The sequence below is a fragment of the Lytechinus pictus genome, chromosome 15 (assembly GCF_037042905.1).
Source record: "Lytechinus pictus isolate F3 Inbred chromosome 15, Lp3.0, whole genome shotgun sequence".
In the NCBI taxonomy this organism is placed as follows: Eukaryota; Metazoa; Echinodermata; class Echinoidea; order Temnopleuroida; family Toxopneustidae; genus Lytechinus; species Lytechinus pictus.
The window spans coordinates 17,331,017-17,344,368 of NC_087259.1; the positions used below are offsets into that span (position 1 = coordinate 17,331,017).

Consider the following 13,352-nt stretch of genomic DNA (forward strand, 5'->3'; position numbering starts at 1 on the left):
TGGAAGGCTAATTCCAGCCCAGCATAATTTTCATACCCTTTGTTTCAATAGGCAGTGTTCGCTCAAACGTGATAGTATTTCAACTTTTTGGTGTCATATGAAAGTTTATTTTAATGGCTTCCATAACATGTAAGTCTTTCCCCCCAAAGTGATATATTTGGGGGTGCACTGTGGTAGTAGAAGGGAATAATTATAATGCCCGTAAAAGAAAAAATTATAAAATAACCAGAGAACCAAATAAACGAAAATCCATACTCCACAACCCGAGCCTCAAAATAGAGGCTCTTTCAAAAGTCAGGCAAATGCAGAACTTGCTCTTGTACAAGTGACTCGACCCTGGCCTGGTACTTCTCCAGTACCCAGTAGAGCCGAGACGTCGCGACGGTTGCCCGTGGATCTACCGGTAGTCAACGCTTGTGCAGTCGGAGGCAGCCGAATGATAGTGCAAAACAATTCCACTCACAAAATTTACGATTGGAAGCCAGCATTAAGAGAAATGTAACAAAGTCGGGTACAAATACATATTTCTAATATCGGTAGATATAAAACTTTAATGCATGACTGATTACGACCCTTTATGTGATAATCGCTTCTCTCCAAGTCGGATCTGACTTTAAGTTTAAGATACTAGTACTAGATAATCTACACATTTTCGAGTCTTATTATGGTATCGGCAAAGTGAAAATAAAAGATCAATACAGTCGAGCCATAAGAGAAAAATTACGAGGAAATTAATTACGTGCAAGTCAAATATCTTAGAGTTCAGAAAATTTTGAATACATTTAGAGCCAGGGGGGGGGGTACCTACGAAATAAGGTATACGGGGATGTGCCGCTGAAATGGGTCGCTCTTTTGGAAGAAATCTCCGGGAAATCTCTAAACATGGGGTATGGTTTTATGCTGGAAAATCCCTAAACATGCATGGCCCCAATTTTTAGATACTTGCTTTTAGATACATGGGTTCATGCCATTGCCCCCAATTTTTAGATATTGGCCTTAAACATGGGTCCATATCCGGGGTCCATATTCTCAAATTTGGGGTGATAAACTTTTTGGTCAAGTTTTAAGCCCTTATAATGCATATCAATTCCTTTTATAGGAAAAGCGCTCCTCACAATTTCCGTATATTTGGCACCGGCCGTTTGGTACCGCCTTGACTGAACTGTGCGAAGTGTGTGTGGTCTGTGTGTAGAGATAGACCGGGCCTTCAACACTATTTCTTGGGGGTGCATAAATTGCCATAATTAGGTTTATTGTGACATAATAAAATTAATTACTGTAATCAATTAATCACTGGGGAAAAAGGATGTACTTCTCTTCACAAAATGAAGAGAAGTACACGAAGGGAAATTTTGTACTTTTTGCATGTCATTGGACGGATGAAGACCCTCATTAAAGTATTGCATACGGGTGGAAGTGCTTGTGCATAGCCTATTTTGTGTTTGTAAATGGTATTCCGTTCTATAGTCTGAATTCTTAACCTTATATCAACTCTTTTCTCTCTTTTGGGGATTTTGTAGATTAGCATCTATATCCTGTATTAAATAAACTTGAACTTGATTTTGATAATAGTGACCTGAATGTTTTCATAATTTTATATGGCCAACCTCTCCTTCCGGCCCTACCGTTCTATTATGTTTCTTCCTCCCATTACAGATCCTCTTCCTCTTTTTCACCCTCATCTCGAGTAATCACTTTCTTCCTTTCTCACTGACAATATGGAAGGGGTGCAGCTCCGATCGCCTCCTTACATCGAGAGGTACACATCGACAGGGCAAAAAAAAAATTCCTTTTAATGGAGACCACCCTGCTGATGTCCACGTTTAATGAAGTGCATATACTTTCACAGTATTGACATTTCAGAAACGTTTTAACATTTGCTAATATTTGACGTACATGAGATGACACTCAAAACTTCTTTTCTAAAATCTTGTACCATTATTTGATAACTCGGTGTAAATACCAATAAATCATGTAATGGACCTCAACACTCTTCATGTAGTCAGCATGTTCGATTGATACACGTTTGTAAAAAGTAAAACACACACATTAATTATTTTTTCTCATGTCTTAAAGATAAAATAGACCTATGTTTTTATCATAAAGACCAGCCGCCATTAACAAATTTAATAAATATCATCCCGTGTCTTTTCCTTGATCATGTAATGTTTAGAAACATAGCTGCTGCATAATTAGTGTGGTTCATTTTTGTTTTGTCAAAATTATCTCATCGGCGATTCCGTTCAAAATGCCCTATAATGGGACAGAGTTACATGTATATTTGTATTTTACGTGCATTAAAGCCACCGACAAGCTATGAATCGGCTTGGAGAAGACATGCACGCAACTGATCTATAACCATGGACCTACTAGTACACAGCAGTAACATACAGACAATGAGGCATTCAGCATGTTCAGGGTTTCACATTCAAACAGCTACACGCAATCTATAGCATAACTTCAATTGAAACGGATTTTTCCTATTGTTAGCTGCTTTGTGATTTTCACACCTTCATCCATTGTTCTCAAAACGTGCTAGACGGCGTAATTGACCCAATTCAGGTTCAAGGGGTGTTATAGCTATATAGGGTCGTTGACTTCAACCAAGGACCTATAGATGTACAGTGCAGGCACATTATGGCCCACTCTAGACCGTTGCATGAAATCACCCGAAATATCTTAAATACTAATGCACTGAATGAGGGCGCGAAATCTGATAGTATGGCCTGAAATCTGGACATTTCAAGCACCTTTGTAACTATAAATATGATGCATATATTTAACCATTAATGCGAACGCAAACCGTGAGCCAATTTTTTTGATAAACTGTCATGAAAAGGGGATTTCAAGTAGTTTGTTGTATAATCAATATTGAGACATACATAAATCGCCAATCAAAATGCGAGCGTGCAGCGCTAGCTGAGGCGCGATAGCTCAGTCGTAGAGCGGGGGTTTCGGATTCCGGTGAACCGGGTTCGATTCCCAAGTGGTGCGCGAGTGCCCTTTGGTAAGGCATTTATCCTCATTACCAGGTCCCTCGGAGAGGACCTTAAGCCGTTGGTCCCCTGATTGCTTGCTCACAGGCATTCGTGCGTTCTTAGCAGTCACGTAAAACATACTCGGTATAACCTGATACGATTTGACAATCAGACCCGAAAAGGGATATTTTGAAAATTTATGGAATGCACGAGAATGATAGGTACCAATCAAAATTCGCGAGCGCGCAGCACGAACAGAAAATATTAATATTCAGACCATAAAACTGACATGTTCACAGAGCACTTTTAAAAAATCAGTTTGTAATTAAATCACACAAAATAATGAAGTTCAATTTCCGAGGTGAAATGTGTTTTGTAAATTAACTTCCAAACTTGATACCTAAACTCATTGAACAAGATATGAAAATCACCTAACAGGCAATGCTGCAAGGGCAAAGCGCGAGCGAAAATTGTATAGTGACATGAAAGATTTTTTTTCCCAAGTCTTTCCCTCATCTTATTTTATTCACTCGTCTTCCTCTTCTTTATTCTCCTCTCTTTTCCCTCCTGTTTTCCCTTTTTTCTATCTTTTTTTTGCTCGACCAAGAGGGGGGGGGGGGGGGTCCCTCGCCCCCCGAACCGCCTATGCTTTGTGGAAAACAAGGTATCATAACGAAATGCATATAGAATATATTTTAACCTGTTGTCACCTTCAAACAATCTTAAAAGATGTCCTGATAGATCGCAAATATGAAAGGCTACCAACTTCTATTTTGTCTTATTTACGTTTCCAACTTTGTCGAGAAAATGCATCTTTGATATTAATTTCTTAACGGAGAACAATTAAGGGATCATAACGAAAGGCATATCAAATCTATTTTATTAGTCTTGTTGACCCCTAACAACAATTTTAAAACATGTCCTGATAGATCGCACACCAATCTGAGATGTTTGTGACTTCTATTCTGTTTTATTTACGTTTCCAACATCGTCGAGAAAAGACGTATTTAATATTTCTTAACGGACAACAAGGGATCAAAACGAAAGGTATATCAAATATATTTTAACTTGTTGACCCCTCGAAAAATATGTATCACCAATAAATATGAGATGCTACCAACTTCTATTTTATTTTATCTACATTTCCAACTTTGTCGAGAAAATGCATCTTTAATATTTCTTTACGGAGAACAGGGGATCATAACGAAAGGTATATCAAATCTATTTTAACTTGTTGACCCCTAAAAACAACTTTAAAACATGTTGTGATAGATCGCACACCCATCTGAGATGTTTGTGACTTCTATTCTGTTTTATTTACGTTACCAACATCGTCGAGAAAAGACGTAATTAATATTTCTTAACGGAGAACAAGGGATCACAACGAAAGGTATATCAAATATATTTTAACTTGATGACACCTAAAAACAATTTTAAAACATGTCGTGATAGATCGCTCACTATTCTGAGATGTTTGTGACTTCTATTCTGTTTTATTTACGTTTCCAACATCGTCGAGAAAAGACGTATTTAATATTTCTTAACGGACAACAAGGGATCAAAACGAAAGGTATATCAAATATATTTTAACTTGTTGACCCCTAAAAACAACTTTAAAACATGTTGTGATAGATCGCACACCCATCTGAGATGTTTGTGACTTCTATTCTGTTTTATTTACGTTTCCAACATTGTCGAGAAAAGATGTATTTAATATTTCTTAACGGACAACAAGGGATCAAAACGAAAGGTATATCAAATATATTTTAACTTGTTGACCCCTAAAAACAACTTTAAAACATGATGTTGTGATAGATCGCGCACCCATCTGAGATATTTGTGACTTCTATTTTGTTTTATTTACGTTTCCAACATCGTCGAGAAAAGACGTATTTAATATTTCTTAACGGAGAACAAGGGATCACAACGAAAGGTATATCAAATATATTTTAACTTGTTGACACCTAAAAACAATTTTAAAACATGTCGTGATAGATCGCTCACTATTCTGAGATGTTTGTGACTTCTATTCTGTTTTATTTACGTTTCCAACATCGTCGAGAAAAGACGTATTTAATATTTCTTAACGGACAACAAGGGATCAAAACGAAAGGTATATCAAATATATTTTAACTTGTTGACCCCTAAAAACAACTTTAAAACATGTTGTGATAGATCGCACACCCATCTGAGATGTTTGTGACTTCTATTCTGTTTTACTTTCCTTTCGTCAATTATATTTCGTCATGGAGAACGGGAGTTCATAACGAAAGGTATACAAAATATATTTTCACTCGTTCGCCCCTCAAAACAATTTAAAAGCATGTCCTGATCCGCCACCGTTTTGCTTGCGCGACTCTCGTAAACACGGGATTTTTTTTTTTTTTTAATTGGTACTTTGTACAGGAAGCTTGCCCCAAGCAACCCCTATTCCCCCTCTCGTAGATCCGCCCGCACCTCACGCGCTGCATTCGCTGCAAAGCTTCGCTGCCAATGTTGATCCGACGTGCACGCCGAACACTGACCTCATTTTATGTGAAGTGTACGCTAGCGCGCTGTGTGTGTGTGTGTGTATGTGAACTTGCACTATTCAGTGTATTCTCGTGCGACGCTCCGGCGGATTAGCCAATAGCGATCGAGATAATAATTGCCCCGTTCCCCAGCGTGTACGGATTATGCAAATTAGCTTTAATGTAGAATATAACGGTACTTCGTACTAATCTCTTGGAACTCCTTTGCACACTCTCATTAAGGAACAATGGCTATGCACGCGTTGGAACGCATTTGGGCTTTTGACGCCTCGCCTTACCATGTGACCTCTGACTGAAGCATAACATGCAGGTCCCCCAAGTCCATCTACCATCCAAGTTTGGTTGAAAAACGACTTACGGTTGCGGAGTTAGGTGTCATAAGAGAGTCTTGCATGTAAACTTTAACGTTGACCTGAAAATGACCTTTGACCTTACCATGTGACCTCTGACTGCAGCATAACATGTAGGTCCCCCAAGTCCATCTACCATCCAAGTTTGGTTGAAAATCGACTTACGGTTGTGGAGTTATGTGTCATTAGGTTTGTGACGGACGGACGACGTACGACATTTGGATCCCTCGCCTTCACCTCCGGTGGGCGAGACAAAAACTGATCAAAATGTATCTTGTGCATATACTTGTAGTTCTTGATAATGCCCTAGTACCTGAAGTGTATTATTATCAATATGCACCTAAAGAGATGAATTAACTTATACCAACCTCAGATTTTTGTTGTGCCTCGAGGCAAGCATCAAGGAGTGTGAGAGTTCTGTCGACAGCTTTCCTTGTTCTTTTGACTGAACATCCTTGAGGTGTATCCCCGTCACATAACGCCTCAAACCAGTCAGGCTGGATAGCTTCTTGTAGAGCAATAAACAGTCCCATATCAATCTATAACAACAGCATAGCATAGGTAGAGGACAAAGAATAGGGGTTAAGGCGATATTCATATTGCATATAGAAGGGAATATAAGAAATATTCCAAAGTTTCACAGAGATAACTGTAATTAATAAATTAGTGGGTTTCAAAAAAATATTTAAAGGTTGCCACTCCAAAAACAAGAGGCACAATGACAATTTTTGAGAAAAGAAAAAAACTATCCTTTATAATGATAATAATAAGCAGTTCTTAGAGACGCATAATACCATATAAATAGTCTATGCGTGTAGAAGAATCATTGTTTTCTATAGGGCTAATACATTGTGTTTCTTAAAGAGATACAGTATGTTTTTAACACAGATTTGAATCTGTTGAAATCTGTTATTGATCTTATATTATAATAATAATAGCTGGATCTATAAAGCGCTTTTTGCCAGAGGATACAAAGCGCTGCTATTATTAACCCGGCTTTAGCTCGAGCTACCATCACCGGCGCTCAGTGCATGCAAGGAATTACTCCTGCCGGGTACCCATATTATAAGGCAGATTGTTCCACAATTTTGGTGCCATTTTCCCAAAAGCTCTATCACCAAAAGTCATGGACTTATATTTCAAAGAGAAGATCCTTTGATTGTGAACGAAGATTTCGACTGGGTTGATATTTCTGAATTAAATCACAGAGGTAAGCAGGGGCATTCCCATTAACACACAAGAGTGAGGACTTTAAACAAAATGCAAGCCTTTATCGGAAGCCAATGGAGACTACATAGGATCGTTGTTACATGTTCAAATTTCTTTTTGCAAACTAAGAGCCTTGCAGCTGAAGTTTGTATGCGCTGGAGTTTAGAAAGCTGAGTATCTGGCACGCCTAGAAGCAGTCCATTATTACAGTGTAAGTGACTGAATATAAATGCATGAATGAGCCTTTCTGTGGTTGACTTATCCAGAAAATGCCTTATCTTTCCAATCCTATATAGTCCAATGGCCACCGATTTACACATGAGCTTTCATCCCAAGATCATCCTGAACAATTACTTCAAGATCACATGCTTTAGAAAAAGACAGAATGGGAATATCAGAAACAGTAATTGATAACGATGATGACATTTTACAACGCGCTCTGATATGCACAACTTCAGTTTTTCTTAGATTTCTTAGGTTTATTCATGACTGCTTTAAACGACTTTCGAAGGCACATCCCAAGTCCACCTCCTCTCCTATTTTCTCTTGGCACATGAAGAAACTGAAAATCAGGTAATGTATTCTTTACTTCCGCAGTCGTCTGATCATCACGATGATCTCCAGACATCTATGTTTCTGTGACTACAGCAATATCAAGTTTCCTTTCAATAATCACATCACAGAACATTTCCATTTTGTTATTCAGTGATCGAGCATTCCATAATCCAAAATTACATAATGGCTGTGGTGATGACTTACTGGATAATGCAACTGATGTGACGTTAGAGGTCGTATCGTTGTCGTGGGTTGTGTAAGAGGCTGCGGTAAGAATACTGATCTGTTCATGTGGGATACAAGGATAAACAGGATTAATTTCTGTCCTAGTCGTTCGTCTTTTTCCACGTCTGGTTTTCTTCCTGTAAGAGATCCCAAGAGGAGTGAGGGTTCTCCATAACATAGGAGGAAGTCGCTGGAAACACATCTTTTTCTGACCAACTTCGTACAGTTTATTCCTGGAATAAGTATGAGGAGACTTTCCTCCGGTCTCTCCAACTGACATGCCATGGTCCTTGCCTGACTCTTCTGCATGTCCAGGATTGGGTTTAACATCGCCATCAGAAAGAATTGAGATCCGGAAACGTGCATCAGTAGTAATAAACAAAACCACCACACAGTTTACTTGTAGGTTTAGCAGGTTGATAACATGTCACATTGAAAAATGCTGTACTTGCTAAGATAAAATGTGAACATTCAATACTTCTATTCAACAAGCAAACACCAAGAAGAAACACAAAGGTTGAATACTTCACTGACTCCATTTTCCCAGAAAGTTCCATTGTAGTCATCACAAAAGGACAAAAGGGGTGGCCTGAGTTCAGGCTTGAGTGATCATCAAAGAGTAAAGTTCATGAAGAAACTGGAACATGGCTGCACTTGACCCAAATGAACATACAGCAAAGCAAAAAAGTGGAGGATCATATCATCCGAAGTACAAATCCAGAACCCAAATAAATTGTCCAGTGTGGTCCTGGTGTTATCCCAAGAATATTGGTGCTGTTTTGAATCAATGAATACACCAATCAAGTAGCTAATCAATGTAAAACTGGAGAGCAGATGTGAGGAGCTGTTTATGTCATGAACACTCATATAGTATTAGTAGTTTGTTTATCCCTGTCCCCACTATGTACACATCCAGCATCAATGTGACTTTTAAAGTGGTATGGTTGCAAATGGTCAGAGGCACTTGACTAGAAACATGAAAGTTTGGGGTTCAATCCCTGGTCAGGGCACCTATAGTCTTGACAAAGGCAGCAATTCACATCCAATGCTATAAGCAACCCACATACACTTAATAGTACAAAGGTATATTGTTTAATTTAAAGAAAGCCATGTTACCTTAGTCCTTCCAGAAGGGGTAAAGATGGAGACACTGTTTTTATCATTATATCCTGTTGGTGTTGGGTGAGCGGGATCTTGGATGCTGGAGTAGATCATCCCATTGGCAGGAATGCTGGCAAACTCACCAATCCCTTTCCCAAACCTGGAGAGGGAGTCTTGCTGGTCAGCTCTGAAAAGAAAAAGGAATAAAACAGAGAGCTAGAGAGACAAGCAATTTCAGTACACATTAATTTTGAGAGTGTAAGGCATGTCATAAATTTTAAAAACACATTGTACATAAACTCCAGTTGTAGCAACAGGTAAATAAATTCATGAAAAGTATTGAAGCCTATTTTTTAGTATGGTAAATCCCCCCAAATAATGTTGCTATACCAATCAATTTCTAGATTACATAAATGTGTGTGCCCTATTGATGTGAAAGATATCAGCTCAAGTGTGGGGGTAGCGCCCCTCCCCCCTACCCATTCATCAATATAGGAATATTTCCCAAATGATAGATCTGAGTTTTCACAAATAACTTTGGATAGTACTTTAAATGAAAGGTCTGGATAAACACACACAATTACATGGACCAATTCAATCATCTGAGGAGCATTTTATGAAAGAAAATTGTCATTAATTTTCACTGACAACTGTTCTACATATTTCACTAAAATTCTTGCATCTGATTGGCTCAGTACAAAATAGTCTGTGAAACTAACTACTTGTTTGATGAATCACTCCCCTATTACTTACAAGGTAGCACAGGTCATCTGCAAACACTGCGGCCTGCGCTTCATTTTTTCAACAAGATCCCACGTCAGATGGGGCACAGCGCCAGCTCTGGTGTACAATAGACAGGTTGGTGTGTCGATGGCCAGGTTGCCACAACTCCCAAGCTCCTTGATGATACCACATCGACATCCTTCCTTTGTGATAGATTCAAGAATGAACTTCATTGGCAGTCTGATGTTGCGTTTGGATTGAATAGCCTGACAAGTGAAAAAAAAATTACATTATATTATGCATAATAATTACCCAAATTAGAAGCAGTGCCAGGAAATTTTAAGGGAGGGAGGGGGAATGATACAAAAAGCTCTCCTTTTTCTTTGCTGACAAACTAACACACCGCAGCTGCTGTAGCTCGAGACACCACTTTATGATTTATCACAATACCAGCAAATAGGGAATACCTAATTGGGTAGCATAGGTAATCTACAAAGCAGTGCTCAGTGTATTCCATGAAATGAAGAGGAAGTTAACCCTAATGATGAATGCATTTTCACAAAAGCAAAATAAAAAATATCGGTGAAAGTTTCTCAAAAAACTTTTTTTTTAAAGAGATTTTTTTTAGTCTATAAATTTCTTAAGATTTGAATTTTTAGATGTGCAAGCAAAAGCTCAAATGTCATATGATATGGATTCAATAATTTTCCATATTTTTAATGGCTCATGATGACTCATCATTATTTTAATTATGGTCTACTATTTGTTCTTCTCACCTACTGCCCTCTATGTTCGTTGAGTTAGGCTTTTATGAAGGCTTTCCAATTAGAATTTTCGATATTCTGGCCAATCAATGCGAGCAACAAGTTCCGAACACACGCACATAGACAAGCACAACGCAGCGGCAAGAATCGCAATATATGATGACTGGTAAAGACGTCTGTAAGGATGACGTCATCCAAGATGGCAACTTACGATGACCAACGAAAGGATCGCGAATGACCGTGTTTTGATCATCATTTGGTAGGAATTAGCGGTAACTGCAGTCGTAGGTACGGTATTTCTGAAGTTGGATATAATTTCTTTCTTAAATTAAAGGAAACCAAAACCCAAGATGAGAAGCAATTTTAAGGGAAAGAATAAAAGAGGAACAATTTAAAACAAGTTTCATCAAATCGGTCGTGAAGTAAGCATGTTATGGATGTTTAAAGTCTTGTTGTACTCTATTATGGGGATCCTCAAATTGGCAAACATGCCATCTTGTTCCTTATTGTTCTTTGCCAACGTTACAGACGATAACATTGGCGAAGAACAATAATATTACACGTACGAGTCTTGGGGCCCGTTTCATGATGAGATGAGCGATACGTAGGAAACGTCCTAGGACCATTCTTTCCGTTTCACGAAGGCAATTTTGTCTTCCAAGTCTGCGACATCGTTTGATATCGATAGTATCAGAAAAATATTTAGTCTTCATCATCACTTTATTTCGGAGCGGCGACTTTTCATAAAATCAATAAATGGAGATCAAATAATGTTTTATTTATTACTGATTGTAGAATTGATGTATGGAACTTTTATGAGGTAAAAAACGAAAAAGATTAATAATAATATAATATAGGGTATTTATATTGCGCACATATTCACCTTGTTAGGTGCTCAAGGCGCTCCTATATTACCCGACTAAGCTAGGCGTTCATAGCGCACACATTCACAAATATAACTGGATAAAATTATTTCCCTAAATTAGAACACGGTGTCCTTTCAGAGACACCTTTCATTGATATTTCCACTCACACTAATACGAGGTTAGTATATATACTAACCTCGTACAACTACAAGGGACCGTGTTTGACCCTGGATTTCGAAGTAGTCAGCAAACATCGCTTCATTGCTGAAGTAATATTTGCCGAAACTCCTCGCTACGCACCGGGGCTCTTTCCGGTAAGTAGCAATACATATCAAAATTATACATATGATTTTGAAATAATTTCATTATAAAAAGAGCAAATTTCGCTTACCATTAATTTTATAACTGTGTCTAAATTCTTTGAATGCGCAATTCTTATGATTAATTTACTAATTATGGGCACCAATAAATGAAATACCTTCAAAAACATAATTCAAGATTACTATTGGCGATGATAACACTTTTTTGCAATTAATTTAAAACGATGACTACCGGTAATAAAAAAAAATTGAAAAAAATACACATGCCTGGAACAAAACCAGCAGTACAAGCTTTAACAAACTTCAATAATACGGTATACCAAAGTCTATACAATGAAAAGATTGGACACTTTACGGACTTTGCGTAATGCCTTGCGTCGATTTGCGTGTAAAATAGTGTAGGTGCCTAGTCTTTCCCTTGTCGTGTCTTTGATATGAATATAAATCGCGCGCCCTCTTTAGGAGAAAATTGATATCCACGCTAACCAATTTTTATCTCCGTGAAATCTTCACTAAAGATCAAGAAAATAAACATATTTTTTAAAAGAAACTTCAAGGAGAAGTCACGGAAGGATCTAAATGATTCGGTAAGTGTCATAGCAGAATGTGAAATACCAGATTATGCGTGATATTTTATTTGGGCAAAAGCCCAGTGCCAGTATATTTTGGATGTGTGTGTCGCGTGAATATATGACTAATATTCCTTCGCACGCGAGCTGATATGAACACATGGGTGGAGCTGACCTTGATCATGTGACCTAAAAGTTGTCAGTGATACTTGATTAATGCAGTTCTGTCAACAGAACTGCGTGCAACATAAGCATAACCCAGGGAGCTCCGGTCCGCGGAGCAGGCCGGAGCCCAGGGGCCGATTGCACGAAAGGGTCTTTCCAAGGACCATCTTTCGTGTCGCCCATCTTTTATGATGCGCAGTATGCGGGATTTTTCTGAAATGTATGATATTACAAATGAAATTTGTTAGCTAGCATTTTAATCGATTTGTATACAATTTCCTGATATATCACATCATTTTAATATAAACAAAGATTTTGTTTACTCTAACAGTTGCCCCGGGGACCTCGACACGTCTTTAGACAGTGTCGAGGTCCTGAATGCAACCACTCATTATCACCGGAGTACAAAACTTCGCGATGTTTGGCATTAGAAAACCGATGATCATAATGAATTAAAAATCTAACGAGTAATATCAATCTTACCTAAACAAACTGTTCCTAAATCAGCTTACCTTTGAAATAAGAATAATGAATACAATTCCATGAAATCCTTCAAAAGAGCATCAATTTTCCGACTTTTGTTCCAATCGCGAGATCGCCATGTTTGAGGTAAAATTCTGCGCAAGCGCATATGAATATTTATAAGATGTCGTCACTGCATGCCTTTACAGCACAGTTTAATGAATATGCATGTAAGAGTGAAAACTTTCGGCAAGTCGTCTCTATTCAATTAAATCGTGATTTAGGCATATAATTCAATACCATTTTTCTTTTTTTTTTTTGGAAAAAAATAGATCTATATTTATTTATGAAAAAAAATATTTATTTCATATATATTTTTATTTTGTTACATTTTGTGTTTTTATGATAAGTTTTTGTTGTCATTTGTTATATTCTTTCTTTCTCCTTTTCATTCTTTTTTATGCTTTGTTTATGGGAAGGGGGGGGGGGTAAAGCGTGACTGTTCGCTTGGTGTGTGTTTTATTTCATATAACT

The 13,352-nt window shown here is 37.9% G+C and overlaps 1 protein-coding gene across 3 annotated transcripts in view; it reads right to left on the minus strand.

Moving 5' to 3' along the window:
• The window catches only part of LOC129277834 (queuine tRNA-ribosyltransferase accessory subunit 2-like), a 102,046-nt gene extending 92,108 nt beyond the window's left edge, over positions 1 to 9,938 (minus strand). For 2 of the 3 annotated variants that reach the window (XR_010295833.1, XM_064110259.1), the window contains exons 1-3: positions 9,703 to 9,934; positions 8,965 to 9,136; positions 6,228 to 6,398 (exon numbers count right to left, since the gene is read on the minus strand). Coding sequence is in view for 2 of the 3 variants with exons in the window: in XM_064110259.1 (XP_063966329.1) it covers positions 6,228 to 6,398; positions 8,965 to 9,136; positions 9,703 to 9,905 (546 nt within the window). In the remaining variant the exon portion in view is untranslated. Of the gene's footprint in view, positions 1 to 6,227; positions 6,399 to 7,827; positions 9,137 to 9,702 lie in introns of all 3 variants that reach the window. The other variant, XM_054914011.2, reaches the window with a different exon arrangement.
• Between the last annotated feature and the right edge of the window lie 3,414 nt (positions 9,939 to 13,352).